The sequence below is a fragment of the Pseudophryne corroboree genome, chromosome 9 (assembly GCF_028390025.1).
Source record: "Pseudophryne corroboree isolate aPseCor3 chromosome 9, aPseCor3.hap2, whole genome shotgun sequence".
In the NCBI taxonomy this organism is placed as follows: domain Eukaryota; kingdom Metazoa; phylum Chordata; class Amphibia; order Anura; family Myobatrachidae; genus Pseudophryne; species Pseudophryne corroboree.
The window spans coordinates 101,269,789-101,289,785 of NC_086452.1; the positions used below are offsets into that span (position 1 = coordinate 101,269,789).

Below are 19,997 nucleotides of genomic sequence, written 5' to 3' on the forward strand. Positions count from 1 at the left end.
ACGGAGTCCCCAGCATCCACTTAGGACGTCAGAGAAAAGACCTGAAAAATACAGTGACAAACACATATAACAGGAATAGAACCAGGTGGACCTAGTAAAATAAAGTCAATGTGTGGAGTTGTAGTGCCTGGTATATAATAGTAAATCCCAGCATTTGGCGAGTCTTGCCAACAGGGGTCAGAGACGTGGCAATGCCAAGAAAGATATAGAACAAATAAGAAACAAACATTATACATTATGAAATTAATGAATGTAACAGATGCAAAAGGATATAAAGATTAGCCGTATTTGAAGAAATCAGTCTGCATCGTCCATGTGGAAGATCGAGAAGATAAGGAATCAAAGTTCTTGGCCTCCTGCGGAGAGTCCAGAAAGTAGGGCTTTCCATCACGAAAGACACGGAGTTTAGACAGGTACAATAAGGCGAAGCGGCGTCCCATTGCAAACAGTTTTTTACATATGGGGGCAAATTGCCTCCGCTTTGTAGCTACCAAATAGGAAAAGTCTTGAAAAAGGAGAAGCTTAGCACCTTCATAGCGGAGATCCGAGCATTTCCTGTATGCATCTAATAAATGAACTTTGTCTGCATAGTCGAGAATTCGTAGGATAACCGGGCGAGGTCTGTCCCTAGATTGTTGGCGATCTGAGCCAACCCGATGTACTCTCTTTACCAGCAACGAGTCATCAGCGGATATACAGCCCAGTTCACGGGGCAACCATTCTGACACAAGAGGCATAAGGTCGGCAAACTTTACAGATTCAGGGAGACCAATAATGCATATATTATTTCTTCTATTTCTGTTCTCCAAATCTTCTAATTTGTCATGAACAGAGGCCACTAACTTTTCCTGCGCAGTTACCATTGCTTTAGCGGCAGAGAGTTCATCCTCCAAATCGGATATCCGCTTCTCTGCCTCAGAAAGCCTTTGATCATGCTGTATAATTCAGGGCAGAATCTATTGAGTCCTTTAAGGGTGCCAATTTTCGATCTAATAAAGACGCAAGGATGACAGTGATCTCCCTTGTTGAGACTGGATTGGTGGTCGGAGATCCAGCAGAGATCATATCTCCAGCGCCAAGAGCCGTCCCAGGCCGAGACATAGGAGACGGAGGGGAAGAAGCAGGGGGAGTATCCTTGCCACGACCCCTACCCTGTTGGTTACCCTTGACACCGTTCTGAGGCCTCGCCACAAATGTATCCATCATGGGCGAATGAAGAGAGGGAAGAGGGGGAAAATAAATAAATAAATAATAATAAAAAAAAAGTATGTGTTCCCCGGCTCCGCGGACCCACCACCCGGTGCTAGGTGACTCACTAGGGCTAGATGGATGCAGCAGGGCACCGGCTGAGCTCCGGGTCGAGTCCAGGTTGTAATTTTTTAACTAATTAAGTAATCGGAACCTTTCAACTGTCTAATTAGTCATTAAGGGGATGTCCAAGGGGTTCGGCATGGTGTTCCAACATTTTTACCATAAAATAAGGAATTTCCTTACCAACTCTCACCCTCCGTAAGGGTGCGAATGGAAAAAAGCGATTTTAGTCAGCATGGTTCAGTGCGAGTTTTGAACTGGATTGCAAAATCTGAATTTGAGAGAAAAGTGCTATATAAACACTTTTCTATTTATTATTATTAATATTAAAAAGTAAATTAAAATTGGTAAGGACAACAAATATGCGAGTGCTCTGTTTACATAAGCTTAGTAAAACTCAGCATCAACTAGGAACACTCTCGTGGGGTCTGGAGGTCTAAATAAAGGTATACGCTCATCAAATAGGTCCCGTTAACTTTGGTATTTTATTGATCAGAGAACATCCCTGCACTGCACAAATTCGTGTGAAGTCCAGGAATGGGGGAATATCTTTCCCATCCTGGCTTCAATAAACTCAGTGGTACCCTTATTTGAAAAGGTAAGAGTACCCTCTTTTAAATGATGTGGCCCTTAGCGGTACCTGTCTGGTACTCAACAGAAGACATCAATCCGCACTGCAGAAATAATAGTATAGATGGTGGGGGTATGATTTCCCACTTACAGGCACTTATACCCTCTGGGGACACACTTGGTTAACCACTTGCCTGGCATGGTTGCATCAGATGCAACCATACCAGCAAGTGTCTTATATGACCTGGTTGCACAGGATGCAACCAGTCAGACAGAGTGTTTGCAGTGGCAGGGAAGAGAAACCTCCCTCCGCTGCTGCTGTCAGAGGGACCGGACGGTGCCGCTGCCTCCCTGCACACTACCCCAGTGTTTGCTGTGCTGCCTATCACTGCTAATTGGTCAGCAAGGTAGGGCCTCCCACCCAGCGGTTGCAGACAATAGCAGCCAATGGTGAAGTGTAAATGAACACCCCCCCCCCCCCCCCTCAAGTCCCTCCTTTGTACCTGGTGGCTGTCCAGGCTTTCAAAATTAAAGCCACGATGGTCGCAATGTTCCGATGCTGGCGATATATAATTTTGAATAAGGTTAAATACACATTCTACAACTAAATTCACTCATATTTATAAAAAAAAAAAAACCACAACATTTTCTGAGCGGTTTTTCGAAAAACAATTCCTCAGTAAAGTGGTTAAAAGAGTGGTCATCTTATAAATAATGTGGTTTCTTAGCAGGTATTGTCTGCTAATCAGACAATAGCACCCTGTACAACAGAAGGCAGGATCTCAGAGATACTGAATCAAAAGCTGGGCATACACTATACAATTATCTGGCTGGTGTAAATGAAAATCTGGTAATGGATCAAAAGCAAATGACAAATCGACCATTTGCTCCCAAACACTGGAAAATTAACAAAACCTGACATTCAGACAAATTGGTTACATAACGACTTTAACCAATTTGCATGACACACAGTTTTCGTCCATTTTTCAGTGTTTGGGAGCAAATGGTAGATTATCATTTGCTCTCATCCATTACCAGATTTTCATTCCAACCAGCCAGATCCGACAGATAATCTGCCAGATAATTGTATAGTGTACGCCCAGCTTTAGAAACTGGTATTATTTACATACATACATTTTTGTGTTACTTTGATATGTAGAATTTACGTGTCACTTGCATTCATTTCCTTATGTTATACTTCATTATATAAAGATATGTCTAAAATAATAAGAATTTACTCACCGATAATTCTATTTCTCGTAGTCCGTAGTGGATGCTGGGAACTCCGTAAGGACCATGGTGAATAGCGGCTCCGCAGGAGACTGGGCACAAAAGTAAAAGCTTTAGGACTACCTGGTGTGCACTGGCTCCTCCCCCTATGACCCTCCTCCAAGCCTCAGTTAGGATACTGTGCCCGGACGAGCGTACACAATAAGGAAGGATTTTGAATCCCGGGTAAGACTCATACCAGCCACACCAATCACACCGTACAACCTGTGATCTGAACCCAGTTAACAGCATGATAACAGAGGAGCCTCTGAAAAGATGGCTCACAACAATAATAACCCGATTTTTTGTAACAATAACTATGTACAAGTATTGCAGACAATCCGCACTTGGGATGGGCGCCCAGCATCCACTACGGACTACGAGAAATAGAATTATCGGTAAGTAAATTCTTATTTTCTCTGACGTCCTAGTGGATGCTGGGAACTCCGTAAGGACCATGGGGATTATACCAAAGCTCCCAAACGGGCGGGAGAGTGCGGATGACTCTGCAGCACCGAATGAGAGAACTCCAGATCCTCCTCAGCCAGGGTATCAAACTTGTAGAATTTAGCAAACGTGTTTGCCCCTGACCAAGTAGCTGCTCGGCAAAGTTGTAAAGCCGAGACCCCTCGGGCAGCCGCCCAAGATGAGCCCACCTTCCTTGTGGAATGGGCTTTTACAGATTTTGGCTGTGGCAGGCCTGCCACAGAATGTGCAAGCTGAATTGTATTACAAATCCAACGAGCAATAGTCTGCTTAGAAGCAGGAGCACCCAGCTTGTTGGGTGCATACAGGATAAACAGCGAGTCAGATTTTCTGACTCCAGCCGTCCTGGAAACATATTTTCAGGGCCCTGACTACGTCCAGCAACTTGGAGTCCTCCAAGTCCCTAGTAGCCGCAGGTACCACAATAGGCTGGTTCAAGTGAAACGCTGAAACCACCTTAGGGAGAAATTGAGGACGAGTCCTCAATTCCGCCCTGTCTGAATGGAAGATCAGATAAGGGCTTTTACAGGATAAAGCCCGCCAATTCTGACACGCGCCTGGCCGAGGCCAGGGCCAACAACATGACCACTTTCCATGTGAGATATTTTAACTCCACAGATTCAAGTGGTTCAAACCAATGTGACTTTAGGAACCCCAAAACTACATTGAGATCCCAAGGTGCCACTGGAGGCACAAAAGGAGGCTGTATATGCAGTACCCTTTTTACAAACGTCTGAACTTCAGGAACTGAAGCTAGTTCTTTCTGGAAGAAAATTGACAGGATCGAAATTTGAACCTTAATGGACCCCAATTTTAGGCCCATAGACACTCCTGTTTACAGGAAATGCAGGAATCGACCTAGTTGAAAATTCCTCCATCGGGGCCTTATTGGCCTCGCACCCCGCAACATATTTTCGCCAAATGCGGTGATAATGCTTTGCGGTTACATCCTTCCTGGCTTGCTCAGGATAGGGATGACTTCATCCGGAATGCCTTTTTCCTTCAGGATCCGGCGTTCAACCGCCCTGCCGTCAAACGCAGCCGCGGTAAGTCTTGGAATAGACAGGGTCCTTGCTGGAGCAGGTCCCTTCTTAGAGGTAGAGGCCACGGGTCCTCCGTGAGCATCTCTTGAAGTTCCGGGTACCAAGTCCTTCTTGGCCAATCCGGAGCCACGAGTATAGTTCTTACTCCCCCCCGTCTTATAATTCTCAGTACTTTTGGTATGAGAGGAAGAGGAGGGAACACATACACTGACTGGTACACCCATGGTGTTACCAGAGCGTCCACAGCTATTGCCTGAGGGTCCCTTGACCTGGCGCAATACCTGTCCAATTTTTTGTTTAGGCGGGACGCCATCATGTCCACCTTTGGTTTTTCCCAATGGTTTACAATCATGTGGAAGACTTCTGGGTGAAGTCCCCACTCTCCCGGGTGGAGGTCGTGCCTGCTGAGGAAGTCTGCTTCCCAGTTGTCCACTCCCGGAATGAACACTGCTGAGAGTGCTATCACATGATTTTCCGCCCAGCGAAAAATCCTTGCAGCTTCTGCCATTGCCCTCCTGCTTCTTGTGCCGCCCTGTCTGTTTACGTGGGCGACTGCCGTGATGTTGTCCGACTGGATCAGCACCGGCTGACCTTGAAGCAGAGGTCTTGTTTGGCTTAGGGCTTTGTAAATGGCCCTTAGCTCCAAAATATTTATGTGAAGTGATGTCTCCAGGCTTGACCACAAGCCCTGGAAATTTCTTCCCTGTGTGACTGCTCTCCAGCCTGGCATCCGTGGTCACTATGTTAAAACAAGGCGCTTGTGACAATATGTATTCTATTTTGCAACAATTTAAATGTTGCAATACTGTAGTGCAATACCTGTAAAAAAAGGATTAGTAATGTTTACAGCTCCTTTTATGTTTATTTTCAGTCCTGCCGGATTTTTCTATAATACCGGCTCCTTATCCCATTGAAATCACTGTACGGGGTGATGGTTACCCTATCTTTCCCTATACTACCCACCTTGTGTTCAGTAATGGTGGGACGAGATCTTTATTCCAAGCGGTGAAGTGTTTCCTCTTCGTAACCGCTGCTTGTCTCTGTTCCGTCTTCAATGTCCCGTGCTGTGCTGCGGCGGCTGCTCGGAATCCCGGCTTGTGAAGCGGAGGGGAGACAGGTTATTTCTTCTGTGTGCTCCGTTTCCAGTGCGCCGTGCTTTGCTGCTGCGGCCGCTCGGAATCCCGGCTTTTGAGACGAACAGGAGGGATGTGGTTTCTTCTGTGCACTCTTGTATGGCTAAGAGTGTACGGACCGAAAAAAGCTTCCAACGCGTTTCGGACTGCACGTCCTTTATCAACACCGGCTGACCTTGAAGCAGAGGTCTTGCTAAGCTTAGAGCATTGTAAATGGCCCTTAGCTTCAGGATATTTATGTGAAGTGATGTCTCCAGGCTTGACCATAAGCCCTGGAAATTTCTTCCCTGTGTGACTGCTCCCCAGCCTCGCAGGCTGGCATCCGTGGTCACCAGGACCCAGTCCTGAATGCCGAATCTGCGGCCCTCTAGAAGATGAGCACTCTGCAACCACCACAGGAGAGACACCCTTGTCTTTGGTGACAGGGTTATCCGCTGATGCATCTGAAGATGCGATCCGGACCATTTGTCCAGCAGGTCCCACTGGAAAGTTCTTGCGTGGAATCTGCCGAATGGAATTGCTTCGTAGGAAGCCACCATTTTTCCCAGGACCCTTGTGCACTGATGCACTGACACTTGGCCTGGTTTTAGGAGGTTTCTGACTAGTTCGGATAACTCCCTGGCTTTCTCCTCCTGGAGAAAACACTTTTTTCTGGACTGTGTCCAGGATCATCCCTAGGAGTAGAAGGCGTGTCGTCAGGATCAGCTGCGATTTTGGAATATTGAGAATCCAACCGTGCTACCGCAGCACTATCTGAGATAGTGCTACCCCGACTTCCAACTGTTCCCTGGATCTTGCCCTTATCAGGAGATCGTCCAAGTAAGGGATAACTAAAACTCCCTTCTTTCGAAGGAGTATCATCATTTCGGCCATTACCTTGGTAAAGACCCGTGGTGCCGTGGACAATCCAAACGGCAGGGTCTGAAACGGATAGTGACAGTTCTGTACCACAAACCTGAGGTACCCTTGGAGAAGGGTAAATTGGGACATGTAGGTAAGCATCTTTGATGTCCAGAGAGACCATATAGTCCCCTTCTTCCAGGTTTGCAATCACTGCTCTGAGTGACTCCATCTTGAATTTGAACCTTTGTATGTAAGTGTTCAAGGATTTTAGATTTAAAATTGGTCTCACCGAGCCGTCCGGCTTCGGTACCACCAATAGTGTGGAATAGTACCCCTTTCCCTGTTGCAGGAGGGGTACCTTGATTATCACCTGCTGGGAATACAGCCTGTGAATGGCTTGCAATACGGTCTCCCTACCTGAGGGAGACGTCGGTAAAGCAGACTTTATGAAACGGCGAGGGGAAGACGTCTCGAATTTCTTGAGACAGGCCCCCACCGTGCCTGAGACCGCTTGTAAAGCCCCAGCGTCATGCTGAGGACTTTGCGGAGGCGGGAGAGGGCTTTTGTGGGAATTGGCTGTTTGCTGCAGCCTTTTTCCTCTCCCTCTGCCACGGGGCAGAAATGAGGCGCCTTTTGCCCGCTTTATGGGGCCGAAAGGACTGCGCCTGATAATACGGCGTCTTCTTAGGTTGAGAAGCTACCTGGGGTAAAAATGTGGATTTTCCAGCCGTTGCCATGGCCACCAGGTCTGTTAGACCTACCCCAAATAACTCTTCCCTTTTATAAGGCGATACTTCCATATGCCTTTTGGGATCAGCATCACCTGACCACTGTCTTGTCCATAACCTTCTTCTGGCAGAAATGGACAGCGCACTTACTCTTGATGCCAGTCGGCAAATATCCCTCTGTGCATCACGCATATATAGAAATGCATCTTTTAAATGCTCTACAGTTAGTAATATACTGTCCCTATCTAGGGTATCAATATTGTCAGTCAGGGAATCCGACCAAGCCACCCCAGCACTGCACATCCAGGCTGAGGCGATTGCTGGTCGCAGTATCACACCCGTGTGAGTGTATATACATTTTAGGATATTTTACTGCTGTCAGTAGGTTCCTTAAGGGCAGCCGTTCCGGGGACGGTAGTGCCACCTGTTTAGACAAGCGTGTGAGCGCTTTATTCACCCTAAAGGGTGTTTCCCAACGTGCCCTATCCTCTGGCGGGAAGGGGTATGATGCCAATAACTTTTTTATCGGGGGAAACCCACGCATCATCACACACTTCATTTAATTCCTCAGATGCAGGAAAAACTACAGGCAGTTTTTTCTCACCCAACATAATACCCTTTTCTCTGACGTCCTAAGTGGATGCTGGGGACTCCGTCAGGACCATGGGGAATAGCGGCTCCGCAGGAGACAGGGCACAAAAGTAAAAGCTTTAGGATCAGGTGGTGTGCACTGGCTCCTCCCCCTATGACCCTCCTCCAAGCCTCAGTTAGATTTTGTGCCTGGCCGAGAAGGGTGCAATCTAGGTGGCTCTCCTAAAGAGCTGCTTAGAGTAAAAGTTTTGTTAGGTTTTTTATTTTCAGTGAGTCCTGCTGGCAACAGGCTCACTGCTACGAGGGACTTAGGGGAGCAGAAGTGAACTCACCTGCGTGCAGGATGGATTGGCTTCTTAGGCTACTGGACACCATTAGCTCCAGAGGGATCGAACACAGGCCCAGCCATGGAGTCCGGTCCCAGAGCCGCGCCGCCGACCCCCTTGCAGATGCCGAAGAGTGAAGAGGTCCAGAAACCGGCGGCAGAAGACTTTTCAGTCTTCATGAGGTAGCGCACAGCACTGCAGCTGTGCGCCATTGTTGTCAGCACACTTCACACCAGCGGTCACTGAGGGTGCAGGGCGCTGAGGGGGGCGCCCTGGGCAGCAATGAAATACCTATACTGGCTAAAAGATACATCACATATAGCCCCTGGGGCTATATGGATGTATTTAACCCCTGCCAGGTCTCAGAAAAACGGGAGAAGAAGACCGCCGAAAAGGGGGCGGGGCCTATTCTCCTCAGCACACAGCGCCATTTTCCCTCACAGAAATGCTGGTGGGAAGGCTCCCAGGCTCTCCCCTGCACTGCACTACAGAAACAGGGTTAAAACAGAGAGGGGGGGCACTTATTTGGCGATATGATTATATATATTAAGATGCTATAAGGGAAAAACACTTATATAAAGGTTGTCCCTGTATAATTATAGCGTTTTGGTGTGTGCTGGCAAACTCTCCCTCTGTCTCTCCAAAGGGCTAGTGGGGTCCTGTCCTCTATCAGAGCATTCCCTGTGTGTGTGCTGTGTGTCGGTACGTGTGTGTCGACATGTATGAGGACGATGTTGGTGAGGAGGCGGAGCAATTGCCTGTAATGGTGATGTCACTCTCTAGGGAGTCGACACCGGAATGGATGGCTTATTTAAGGAATTACGTGATAATGTCAACACGCTGCAAGGTCGGTTGACGACATGAGACGGCCGGCAAACCAATTAGTACCTGTCCAGGCGTCTCAAACACCGTCAGGGGCGTTAAAACGTCCTTTTACCTCAGTCGGTCGACACAGACACAGACACGGACACTGACTTTAGTGTCGACGGTGAAGAAACAAACGTATTTTCCTTTAGGGCCACACGTTACTTGTTAAGGGCAATGAAGGAGGTGTTACATATTTCTGATACTACGAATACCACAAAAAAGGGTATTATGTGGAGTGTGAAAAAACTACATGTGGTTTTTCCTGAATCAGATAAATTAAATGAAGTGTGTGATGATGCGTGGGTTTCCCCCGATAGAAAATTATTGGCGGTATACCCTTTCCCGCCAGAAGTTATGGCGCGTTGGGAAACACCCCTTAGGGTGGATAAGGCACTCACACGCTTATCAAAACAAGTGGCGTTACCGTCTCCAGATACGGCCGCCCTCAAGGAGCCAACTGATAGGAGGCTGGAAAATATCCTAAAAAGTATATACACACATACTGGTGTTATACTGCGACCAGCGATCGCCTCAGCCTGGATGGGCAGCGCTGGGGTGGCTTGGTCGGATTCCCTGACTGAAAATATTGATACCCTTGACAGGGACAGTATTTTATTGACTATAGAGCATTTAAAGGATGCATTTCTATATATGCGAGATGCACAGAGGGATATTTGCACTCTGGCATCAAGAGTAAGTGCGATGTCCATATCTGCCAGAAGATGTTTATGGACACGACAGTGGTCAGGTGATGCAGATTCCAAACGGCACATGGAAGTATTGCCGTATAAAGGGGAGGAGTTATTTGGGGTCGGTCCATCGGACCTGGTGGCCACGGCAACAGCTGGAAAATCCACCTTTTTTACCCCAAGTCACATCTCAGCAGAAAAAGACATCGTCTTTTCAGCCTCAGTCCTTTCGTCCCCATAAGGGCAAGCGGGCAAAAGGCCAGTCATATCTGCCCAGGGATAGAGGTAAGGGAAGAAGACTGCAGCAGGCAGCCCATTCCCAGGAACAGAAGCCTTCCACCGCTTCTGCCAAGTCCTCAGCATGATGCTGGGGCCATACAAACAGGTGCGGTGGGGGGTCGTCTCAAGAGTTTCAGCACGCAGTGGGCTCACTCGCAAGTGGACCCCTGGATCCTACAAGTAGTATCCCAGGGGTACAGATTGGAAATTCGAGACGTCTCCCCCTCGCAGGTTCCTGAAGTTTGCTTTACCAACGTCTCCCTCCGACAGGGAGGCAGTATTGGAAACATTTCACAAGCTGTATTCCCAGCAGGTGATAATCAAAGTACCCCTCCTACAACAAGGAAAGGGGTATTATTCCACACTATATTGTGGTACTGAAGCCAGACGGCTCGGTGAGACCTATTCTAAATCTGAAATATTTGAACACTTACATACAAAGGTTCAAATCAAGATGGAGTCACTCAGAGCAGTGATAGCGAACCAGGAAGAAGGGGACTATATGGTGTCCCTGGACATCAGGGATGCTTACCTCCATGTCCCAATTTGCCCTTCTCACCAAGGGTACCTCAGGTTCGTGGTACAGAACTGTCACTATCAGTTTCAGATGCTGCCGTTTGGATTGTCCACGGCACCCCGGGTCTTTACCAAGGTAATGGCCGAAATGATGATTCTTCTTCAAAGAAAATGGACGATCGCCTGATAAGGGCAAGGTCCAGAGAACAGTTGGAGGTCGGAGTAGCACTATCTCAAGTAGTTCTATGACAGCACGGGTGGATTCTAAATATTCCAAAATCGCAGCTGTTTCCGACGACACGTCTGCTGTTCCTAGGGATGATTCTGGACACAGTCCAGAAAAGGGTGTTTCTCCCGGAAAAGAAAGCCAGGGAGTTATCCGAGCTAGTCAGGAACCTCCTAAAACCAGGAAAAGTGTCAGTGCATCATTGCACAAGGGTCCTGGGAAAAATGGTGGCTTCTTACGAAGCGATTCCATTCGGCAGATTTCACGCAAGAACTTTTCAGTGGGATCTGCTGAAAAAATGGTCCGGATCGCATCTTCAGATGCATCAGCGGATAACCCTGTCTCCAAGGACAAGGGTGTTTCTTCTGCGGTGGCTGCAGAGTGCTCATCTACTAAAGGGCCGCAGATTCGGCATTCAGGACTGGGTCCTGGTAACCACGGATGCCAGCCTGAGAGGCTGGGGAGCAGTCACGCAGGGAAAAAATTTCCAGGGAGTGTGATAAAGTCTGGAGACTTCTCTCCACATAAACATACTGGAGCTAAGGACAATTTACAATGCTCTAAGCTTAGCAAGACCTCTGCTTCAAGGTCAGCCGGTATTGATCCAGTGGGACAACATCACGGCAGTCGCCCACGTAAACAGACGGGGCGGCACAAGAAGCAGGAGGGCAATGGCAGAAACTGCAAGGATTTTTCGCTGGGCGGAAAATCATGTGATAGCACTGTCAGCAGTGTTCATTCCGGGAGTGGACAACTGGGAAGCAAACTTCCTCAGCAGGCACGACCTCCACCCGGGAGAGTGGGGACTTCATCGGGAAGTCTTCCACATGATTGTGAACCGTTGGGAAAGACCAAAGGTGGACATGATGGCGTCCCGCCTGAACAAAAAACTGGACAGGTATTGCGCCAGGTCAAGAGACCCTCAGGCAATAGCTGTGGACGTTTTTGGTAACACCGTGGGTGTACCAGTCGGTGTATGGGTTCCCTCCTCTGCTTCTCATACCCAAGGTACTGAGAATTATAAGACGTAGAGGAGTAAGAACTATACTCGTGGCTCCGGATTGGCCAAGAAGGACTTGGTACCCGGAACTTCAAGAAATGCTCACAGAGGACTCATGACCTCTGCCGCTAAGAAGGGACTTGCTTCAGCAAGTACCATGTCTGTTTCCAAGACTTACCGCGGCTGCGTTTGACGGCATGGCGGTGGAACGCCGGATCCTAAGGGAAAAAGGCATTCCGGAAGAGGTCATTCCTACCCTGGTCAAAGCCAGGAAGGAGGTGACCGCACAACATTATCACCACATGTGGCGAAAATATGTTGCGTGGTGTGAGGCCAGGAAGGCCCCACGAAGAAATTTCAACTCGGTCGATTCCTGCATTTCCTGCAAACAGGAGTGTCTATGGGCCTCAAATTGGGGTCCATTAAGGTTCAAATTTCGGCCCTGTCAATTTTCTTCCAGAAAGAATTGGCTTCAGTTCCTGAAGTCCAGAAGTTTGTCAAGGGAGTACTGCATATACAACCCCCTTTTGTGCCTCCAGTGGCACCGTGGGATCTCAACGTAGTTCTGGGATTCCTCAAATCACATTGGTTTAAACCGCTCAAATCTGTGGATTTGAAATATCTCACATGAAGAGTGACCATGCTGTTGGCCCTGGCCTCGGCCAGGCGAGTGTCAGAATTGGCGGCTTTGTCTCACAAAGCCCATATCTGATTGTCCATTCGGACGGGGCAGAGTTGCGGACTCGTCCCCAGTTTCTCCCTAAGGTGGTGTCAGCGTTTCACCTGCACCAGTTTATTGTGGTACCTGCGACTACTAGGGACTTGGAGGACTCCAGGTTGCTAGATGTTGTCAGGGCCCTGGAAATATAGGTTTCCAGGACGGCTGGAGTCAGGAAAACTGACTTGCTGTTATCCTGTAGGCACCCAAAAATCTGGGTGCTCTTGCTTCTAAGCAGACGATTGCTAGTTGGATGTGTAGTACAATTCAGCTTGCACATTCTGTGGCAGCACTGCCACAGCCAAAATATGTAAATGCCCATTCCACAAGGAAGGTGGGCTCATCTTGGGCGGCTGCCTGAGGGGTCTCGGCTTTACAACTTTGCCGAGCTGCTACTTGGTCAGGGGCACACCCTGGCTGAGGAGGACCTGGAGTTCTCTCATTCGGTGCTACAGAGTCATCCGCACTCTCCCGCCCGTTTGGGAGCTTTGGTATAATCCCCATGGTCCTGACGGAGTCCCCAGCATCCACTTAGGACGTCAGAGAAAATAAGAATTTACTTACCGATAATTCTATTTCTCGTAGTCCGTAGTGGATGCTGGGCGCCCATCCCAAGTGCGGATTGTCTGCAATACTTGTACATAGTTATGGTTACAAAAATCGGGTTATTATTGTTGGGAGCCTTCGTTTAAGAGGCTCTTTTCGGTTATCATACTGTTACCTGGGTTCAGATCACAGGTTGTACGGTGTGATTGGTGTGGCTGGTATGAGTCTTACCCGGGATTCAAAATCCTTCCTTATTGTGTACGCTCGTCCGGGCACAGTATCCTAACTGAGGCTTGGAGGAGGGTCATAGGGGGAGGAGCCAGTGAACACCACCTGATCCTAAAGCTTTTACTTTTGTGCCCTGTCTCCTGCGGAGCCGCTATTCCCCATGGTCCTGACGGAGTCCCCAGCATCCACTACGGACTACGAGAAATAGAATTATCGGTAAGTAAATTCTTATTTTTAGTGGTACTGGTATTATCAGAAATGTGTAAAAACATTTTCCATAGCCTCAATCATGTAACGTGTGGCCCTACTGGAAGTCACATTCGTCTCTTAATCGTCGACACTGGAGTCAGTATCCGTGTCGACGTCTGTATCTGCCATCTGCGGTTCACATAATTCCTTCCATAAGCTCATCCACTCAGGTGTCGACTCCCTAGGGGGTGACATCTCTGTTACAGGCAATTGCTCCGCCTCCACCTCATTTTCCTCCTCATACATGTCGACACAACGTACCGACACACAGCACACACACAGGGAATGCTCTGATAGAGGACAGGACCCCACTAGCCCTTTGGGGAGACAGAGGGAGAGTATGCCAGCACACACCAGAGCGCTATATATATATATATATATATATATATATATATATATATATATGTGAAAAAATAGAGAATAGCGCCTAGGTGTATTCAGTAAGACCCCTAAAGGCAAAGGGATATAATGACTAAATGGTCACACCTAACACTCCTCACATATACGTAAGTGGCAGCTTTAAAACAATATAAAGATAAACATTAAAAAATGAAGTATAAAAAAGCGCCTGGTAGTGTTGGTGACTCACTCCTCGTGAAAAAGATTTGTGATAATAAAACAGATAAATTATAATAAACTTAGCTGCGGGTATTTCTGGTAGATGACTCTTATAGACAGCACATGTAAAGGAGAGATAAAATAAACATAGTGTGTACTGTTTTCAAATTTCCACAGATGTTTTTCAGAATAAACAATTTATAGGAACTGTGCAGGTTCCAATTTTAAAAGGAGAAACTATGTTTAGTTAAAAACAATAGTTTAATGAACACACTCCTGCCAGAACATGCAGGTCACATATATAAATAAAACAGTACACAAAATAAAAGGACATATATAGCAGCTGATTCAAAAATAGAAAGTGCAGGTATTAATCGTACAATATAAAAGAATATAATAGGCTTATCTGTCCACAGGTATGGGTATTGGATTAAAATTCATCCATGAATGCAGGTATCAAACGTACAGAAAGTAAGATAAGCCATGTTTTTATCTTACTTTCTGTACGTTTGATACCTGCATTCATGGATGAATTTTAATCCAATACCCATACCTGTGGACAGATAAGCCTATTATATTCTTTTATATTGTACGATTAATACCTGCACTTTCTATTTTTGAATCAGCTGCTATATATGTCCTTTTATTTTGTGTACTGTTTTATTTATATATGTGACCTGCATGTTCTGGCAGGAGTGTGTTCATTAAACTATTGTTTTTAACTAAACATAGTTTCTCCTTTTAAAATTGGAACCTGCACAGTTCCTATAAATTGTTTATTCTGAAAAACATCTGTGGAAATTTGAAAACAGTACACACTATGTTTATTTTATCTCTCCTTTACATGTGCTGTCTATAAGAGTCATCTACCAGAAATACCCGCAGCTAAGTTTATTATAATTTATCTGTTTTATTATCACAAATCTTTTTCACGAGGAGTGAGTCACCAACACTACCAGGCGCTTTTTTATACTTCATTTTTTAATATATATATATATATATATATACAGGGATAACCTTATATAAGTGTTTTTCCCCTTATAGCTGCTGTATTGTTATACTGCGCCTAATTAGTGCCCCCCTCTCTTTTTTAACCCCTTTCTGTAGTGTAGTAACTGCAGGGGAGAGCCAGGGAGCTTCCCTCCAACGGAGCTGTGAGAGAAAATGGCGCCAGTGTGCTGAGGAGATAGGCTCCGCCCCTTTTTCGCGGCCTTTTCTCCCGTTTTTCTGTGGAATCTGGCAGGGGTTAAAATACACCCATATAGCCCTGGGGGTTATATGTGGTGTATTTATGCCACCCAAGGCGTTTTACATTGCTGCTCAGGGCGCCCCCCCCTAGCGCCCTGCACCTTCAGTGACCGGAGTGTGAAGTGTGCCTGAGTAACAATGGCGCACAGCTGCAGTGCTGTGCGCTACCTTGTTGAAGACTGATGTCTTCTGCCGCCGATTTTTCCGGACCTTTTCTTGCTTCTGGCTCTGTAAGGGGGCCGGCGGCGCGGCTCCGGGACCGAGCTCCGAGGCTGGGCCTGTGTTCGGTCCCTCTGGACCTAATGGTGTCCAGTAGCCTAAGAAGCCCAATCCACTCTGCACGCAGGTGAGTTCGCTTCTTCTCCCCTTAGTCCCTCGATGCAGTAGCCTGTTGCCAGCAGGTCTCACTGAAAATAAAAAACCTAAAACTAAACTTTTCACTAAGAAGCTCAGGAGAGCCCCTAGTGTGCACCCTTCTCGGCCGGGCACAAAAATCTAACTGAGGCTTGGAGGAGGGTCATAGGGGGAGGAGCCAGTGCACACCAGGTAGTCCTAAAGCTTTTACTTTTGTGCCCAGTCTCCTGCGGAGCCGCTATTCCCCATGGTCCTTACGGAGTTCCCAGCATCCACTAGGACGTCAGAGAAATATACACACATTTGCTTTATTTCACTTTTGTGCAATACCATGAAAAATGACACTTTTTGACCTTTTTGTGAAGATTTAATTTTCTATGTGAGGAGAATTAAAGAAACAAAATTATATTTTCTGGAAATATACAGTCCTCTGCAAAAAATAAAACTTGTTGTGAGAACTGTATAATTACAGATATTGATGTTGAAATGTGACCAGCCCAAATAGAAAAAGTGTCATTTTTCATGGTATTGCACAAAAGTGAAATAAAGCAAATGTGTGTGTATATATATATATATATATATATATATATATATATATATATATTTTAGACATATCTTTATATAATGAAGTATAACATAAGGAAATGAATGCAAGTGACACGTAAATTCTACATATCAAAGTAACACAAAAATGTATGTATGTAAATAATACCAGTTTCTAAAGCTGGGCGTACACTATACAATTATCTGGCAGATTATCTGTCGGATCTGGCTGGTTGGAATGAAAATCTGGTAATGGATGAGAGCAAATGATAATCTACCATTTGCTCCCTAACACTGAAAAATGGACAAAAACTGTTGGTCATGCAAATTGGTTAAAGTCGTTATGTAACCAATTTGTCTGAATGTCAGGTTTTGTTAATTTTCCAGTGTTTGGGAGCAAATGGTCGATTTGTCATTTGCTTTTGATCCATTACCAGATTTTCATTTACACCAGCCAGATAATTGTATAGTGTATGCCCAGCTTTTGATTCAGTATCTCTGAGATCCTGCCTTCTGTTGTACAGGGTGTTATTGTCTGATTAGCAGACAATACCTACTAAGAAACCACATTATTTATAAGATGACCACTCTTTTAACCACTTTACTGAGGAATTGTTTTTCGAAAAACCGCTCAGAAAATGTTGTGGGTTTTTTTTGTTTTTTTTTAAATATGAGTGAATTTAGTTGTACAATGTGTATTTAACCTTATTCAAAATGATATATCGCCAGCATCGGAACATTGCGACCATCGTGGCTTTAATTTTGAAAGCCTGGACAGCCACCAGGTACAAAGGAGGGACTTGAGGGGGGGGGGGGGGGGGGGGTGTTCATTTACACTTCACCATTGGCTGCAACCGCTGGGTGGGGGGCCCTACCTTGCTGACCAATTAGCAGTGATGATATGATGATATTTTTTTTGACCATTTTGTGAAGATTTAATTTTCTATGTGAGGAGAATTAAAGAAACAAAATTATATTTTCTGGAAATATACGGTCCTCTGCAAAAAGAAAATAAAACTTGTTGTGAGAACTGTATAATTACAGATATTGATGTTGAAATGTGACCAGCCCAAATAGAAAAAAAATAATATCATCATCATCAACAAGGAACACAGCAATTTCTTATTTTGCAAACCATTCACTGAAAGTAAAATGCATTTAAAGTCTAAAAGCATAAAAATGTACATTACTATTTAGACGCCACATCTAGTGCTCAGACCCACAATGCAAAGCTCTAAAAGCTAAATTCAAGTAGGTTATTTTCCACTGTGAGTCCTATGTACTGCATGGGGTCGATTCTCCTATGTAACAGTAAAAAAAAGCTGTGACATTTCCAAGCAGGTATGGTTCCAGTAGCAGAATAATGGCCCTTGTTCTGGCATTTAACAATCCATTGCAAGCAATTTGTAGGTATGCACTGATGCCCGCCATTCTTCAACAGCAAGACTGTATGCTCCTACAGGAACACTGACAATACAAGCACCAGGAGTGTGATGTGGAGAAGGTGAACACGGATCTTGTTTCTATATTTGACCCGGATTCAAGTATAAAATGAAAGAGAAGGGTTGATTTTCCTAGCTTAGCAGTGCTGATAGCCCTAAACGACACAAACTGTAGACACGGAGCTTGTCAAATGTCAACATTTAACCTTAAACCTATCTTACCTCTCTTTTATTCCGCCGAGCGACTTTCAAGAATTCCATGAGGATCTGAACTTGAGCAGCATGAGATTCCTGCAGGGATAGAAAATAAAAGCTTTTCACTAAGCAGCACATATCACCGTAATCTAATTAAGATCATTGAATGCTCAGTAGATACATATAGTCTTTCTAAGCTGCCTCGCCCGGAAAAAGCCGGAGAGGAAAAGGCGGCAGGTGGTGATGGGAACAGGGCCTGACTAGTTGTGACATTAGGCCCCGCTGCAATTTGCACTTATGTGAATAGCAGGCGGTGCAATATGAGGAGATCACCATAAAAATCATACCAGTAGCCCTGCCCCCTCATGACAGGTTGCTGATTTACCGTATTTATCTCGCCATTCTACCCACTTCACTAGGTATTGGGCTGAATGCGAGAGGGGTGCCCACTCTTCTGGGTGTGCGGCAGGCTACATTGGGTTTACGCACATCTAGTATTCATAAGAACATGATACTTCAAATTCACTATCCTCACCTACTCCTTATGTAAAAAAAGTCTGGAACCTCAAGAAAATTGGATTTAGCCTACCACTTAGACCAGATCTTATTTGAGGGGTAGTCTTTGTATTCCACAGAAAAATATACAATGAATCTGCGTTTCTCACAAGTAGTGCTTAGAGCAGGGGCGTTTTAACAGAGGAGGGGGCCCGTGTGCAGACTCCAGGTGGGCCCTCTCCTCTTCATGGTACAGTAGACTCTGGCACTGTGCCAGAGTCTACTGCACATGCGAAGGTCTCCGGAAACATGGTGCCCGCCATGTTCCGGGGTCTAAATCTCTACTGCGCATGAGCAAATTTTTTGGTCACCGCGGCTGCAGCTCCGACGTGGGACTCCGGAAAGATAAGTAATAAAACATGGGTGCATTGTGTGCTGTGTAGACCCCACTGGACGCAGGGGCCCGTGAGCACCACACGTATTGCACCCATGTAATATGCAAATGGCTTACACATGAGAGTAAGTGTATTTCCTTTGCACGCGTCACTTCCTGATCATATGACTAAGCAGGCAAAATAGCTTCCTCGTTGAAAAGAAAAAAAAAAAACTTTCATACATAGTAAACGTTACAATAGCATATAGCGATGTTTTGCAAATACCTCTAATATTGAAGAGTTTGTGTGTTAAGCGTAATAAAAATGATTATTAATAATAGTAGTAATACACAGCTGTGAAAGCACAGCTGGTGGACAGACTGCCAAAAATCTATGCAATATCATGGCTGTTATCAGTCCTGGACATAGGTTACAACAACACTACCATCGCTAGCCAACTAAGAGTAACAGAGTATCCCTCGGGTCCGTGTTTACTCCTAAATTTACCCTCCTGTTGCGAACTGCTGATACTCTTCCTGTGCCAAACTCTAGTAGACAGAATGTAAGGCTCCCTTCAACCCAACTTTTACTGCAGCTAAATTTAATCTGAAGATTATATTATTTTCCCTTTTGCTGCTGTGATATTTGGCCAAATATTTTAATGGTCGTCCTGGCAGCAGAGTTGAACAATATGTGCTTTAGAGGGAGGCTGTGTTACTGGCACAGCACGCAACCAGGACAAAAAGAAAGACTCTTTATCAATTCCATGAGACTGTCTTCGTTAGCTTGAAAGGGATTGCCAATAGGCAGAAACGGGGGCACCGCAACCTTGTTTGGAAGTAGACCTAGTAAAAAGATTCATATATAACAAAAAATAAGAATTTACTTACCGATAATTCTATTTCTCGAAGTCAGTAGTGGATGCTGGGAACTCCGTAAGGACCATGGGGAATAGCGGCTCCGCAGGAGACTGGGCACAAAAGTAAAGCTTTGCACTGGCTCCTCCCCCTATGACCCTCCTCCAAGCCTCAGTTAGGATACTGTGCCCGGACGAGCGTACACAATAAGGAAGGATTTATGAATCCCGGGTAAGACTCATACCAGCCACACCAATCACACCGTACAACTTGTGATCTGAACCCAGTTAACAGCATGATAACAGAGGAGCCT

At 45.8% G+C, this 19,997-nt stretch overlaps 1 protein-coding gene across 5 annotated transcripts in view; it reads right to left on the reverse strand.

Annotated features, from left to right (window-relative positions):
- The window catches only part of COP1 (COP1 E3 ubiquitin ligase), a 581,242-nt gene that overhangs the window by 334,728 nt on the left and 226,517 nt on the right, over positions 1-19,997 (reverse strand). For all 5 annotated transcript variants that reach the window (XR_010186699.1, XM_063939703.1, XM_063939702.1 and 2 more), the window contains one exon: positions 17,986-18,054. Coding sequence is in view for 4 of the 5 variants with exons in the window: in XM_063939703.1 (XP_063795773.1) it covers positions 17,986-18,054 (69 nt within the window). In the remaining variant the exon portion in view is untranslated. The remainder of the gene's footprint in view (positions 1-17,985; positions 18,055-19,997) is intronic.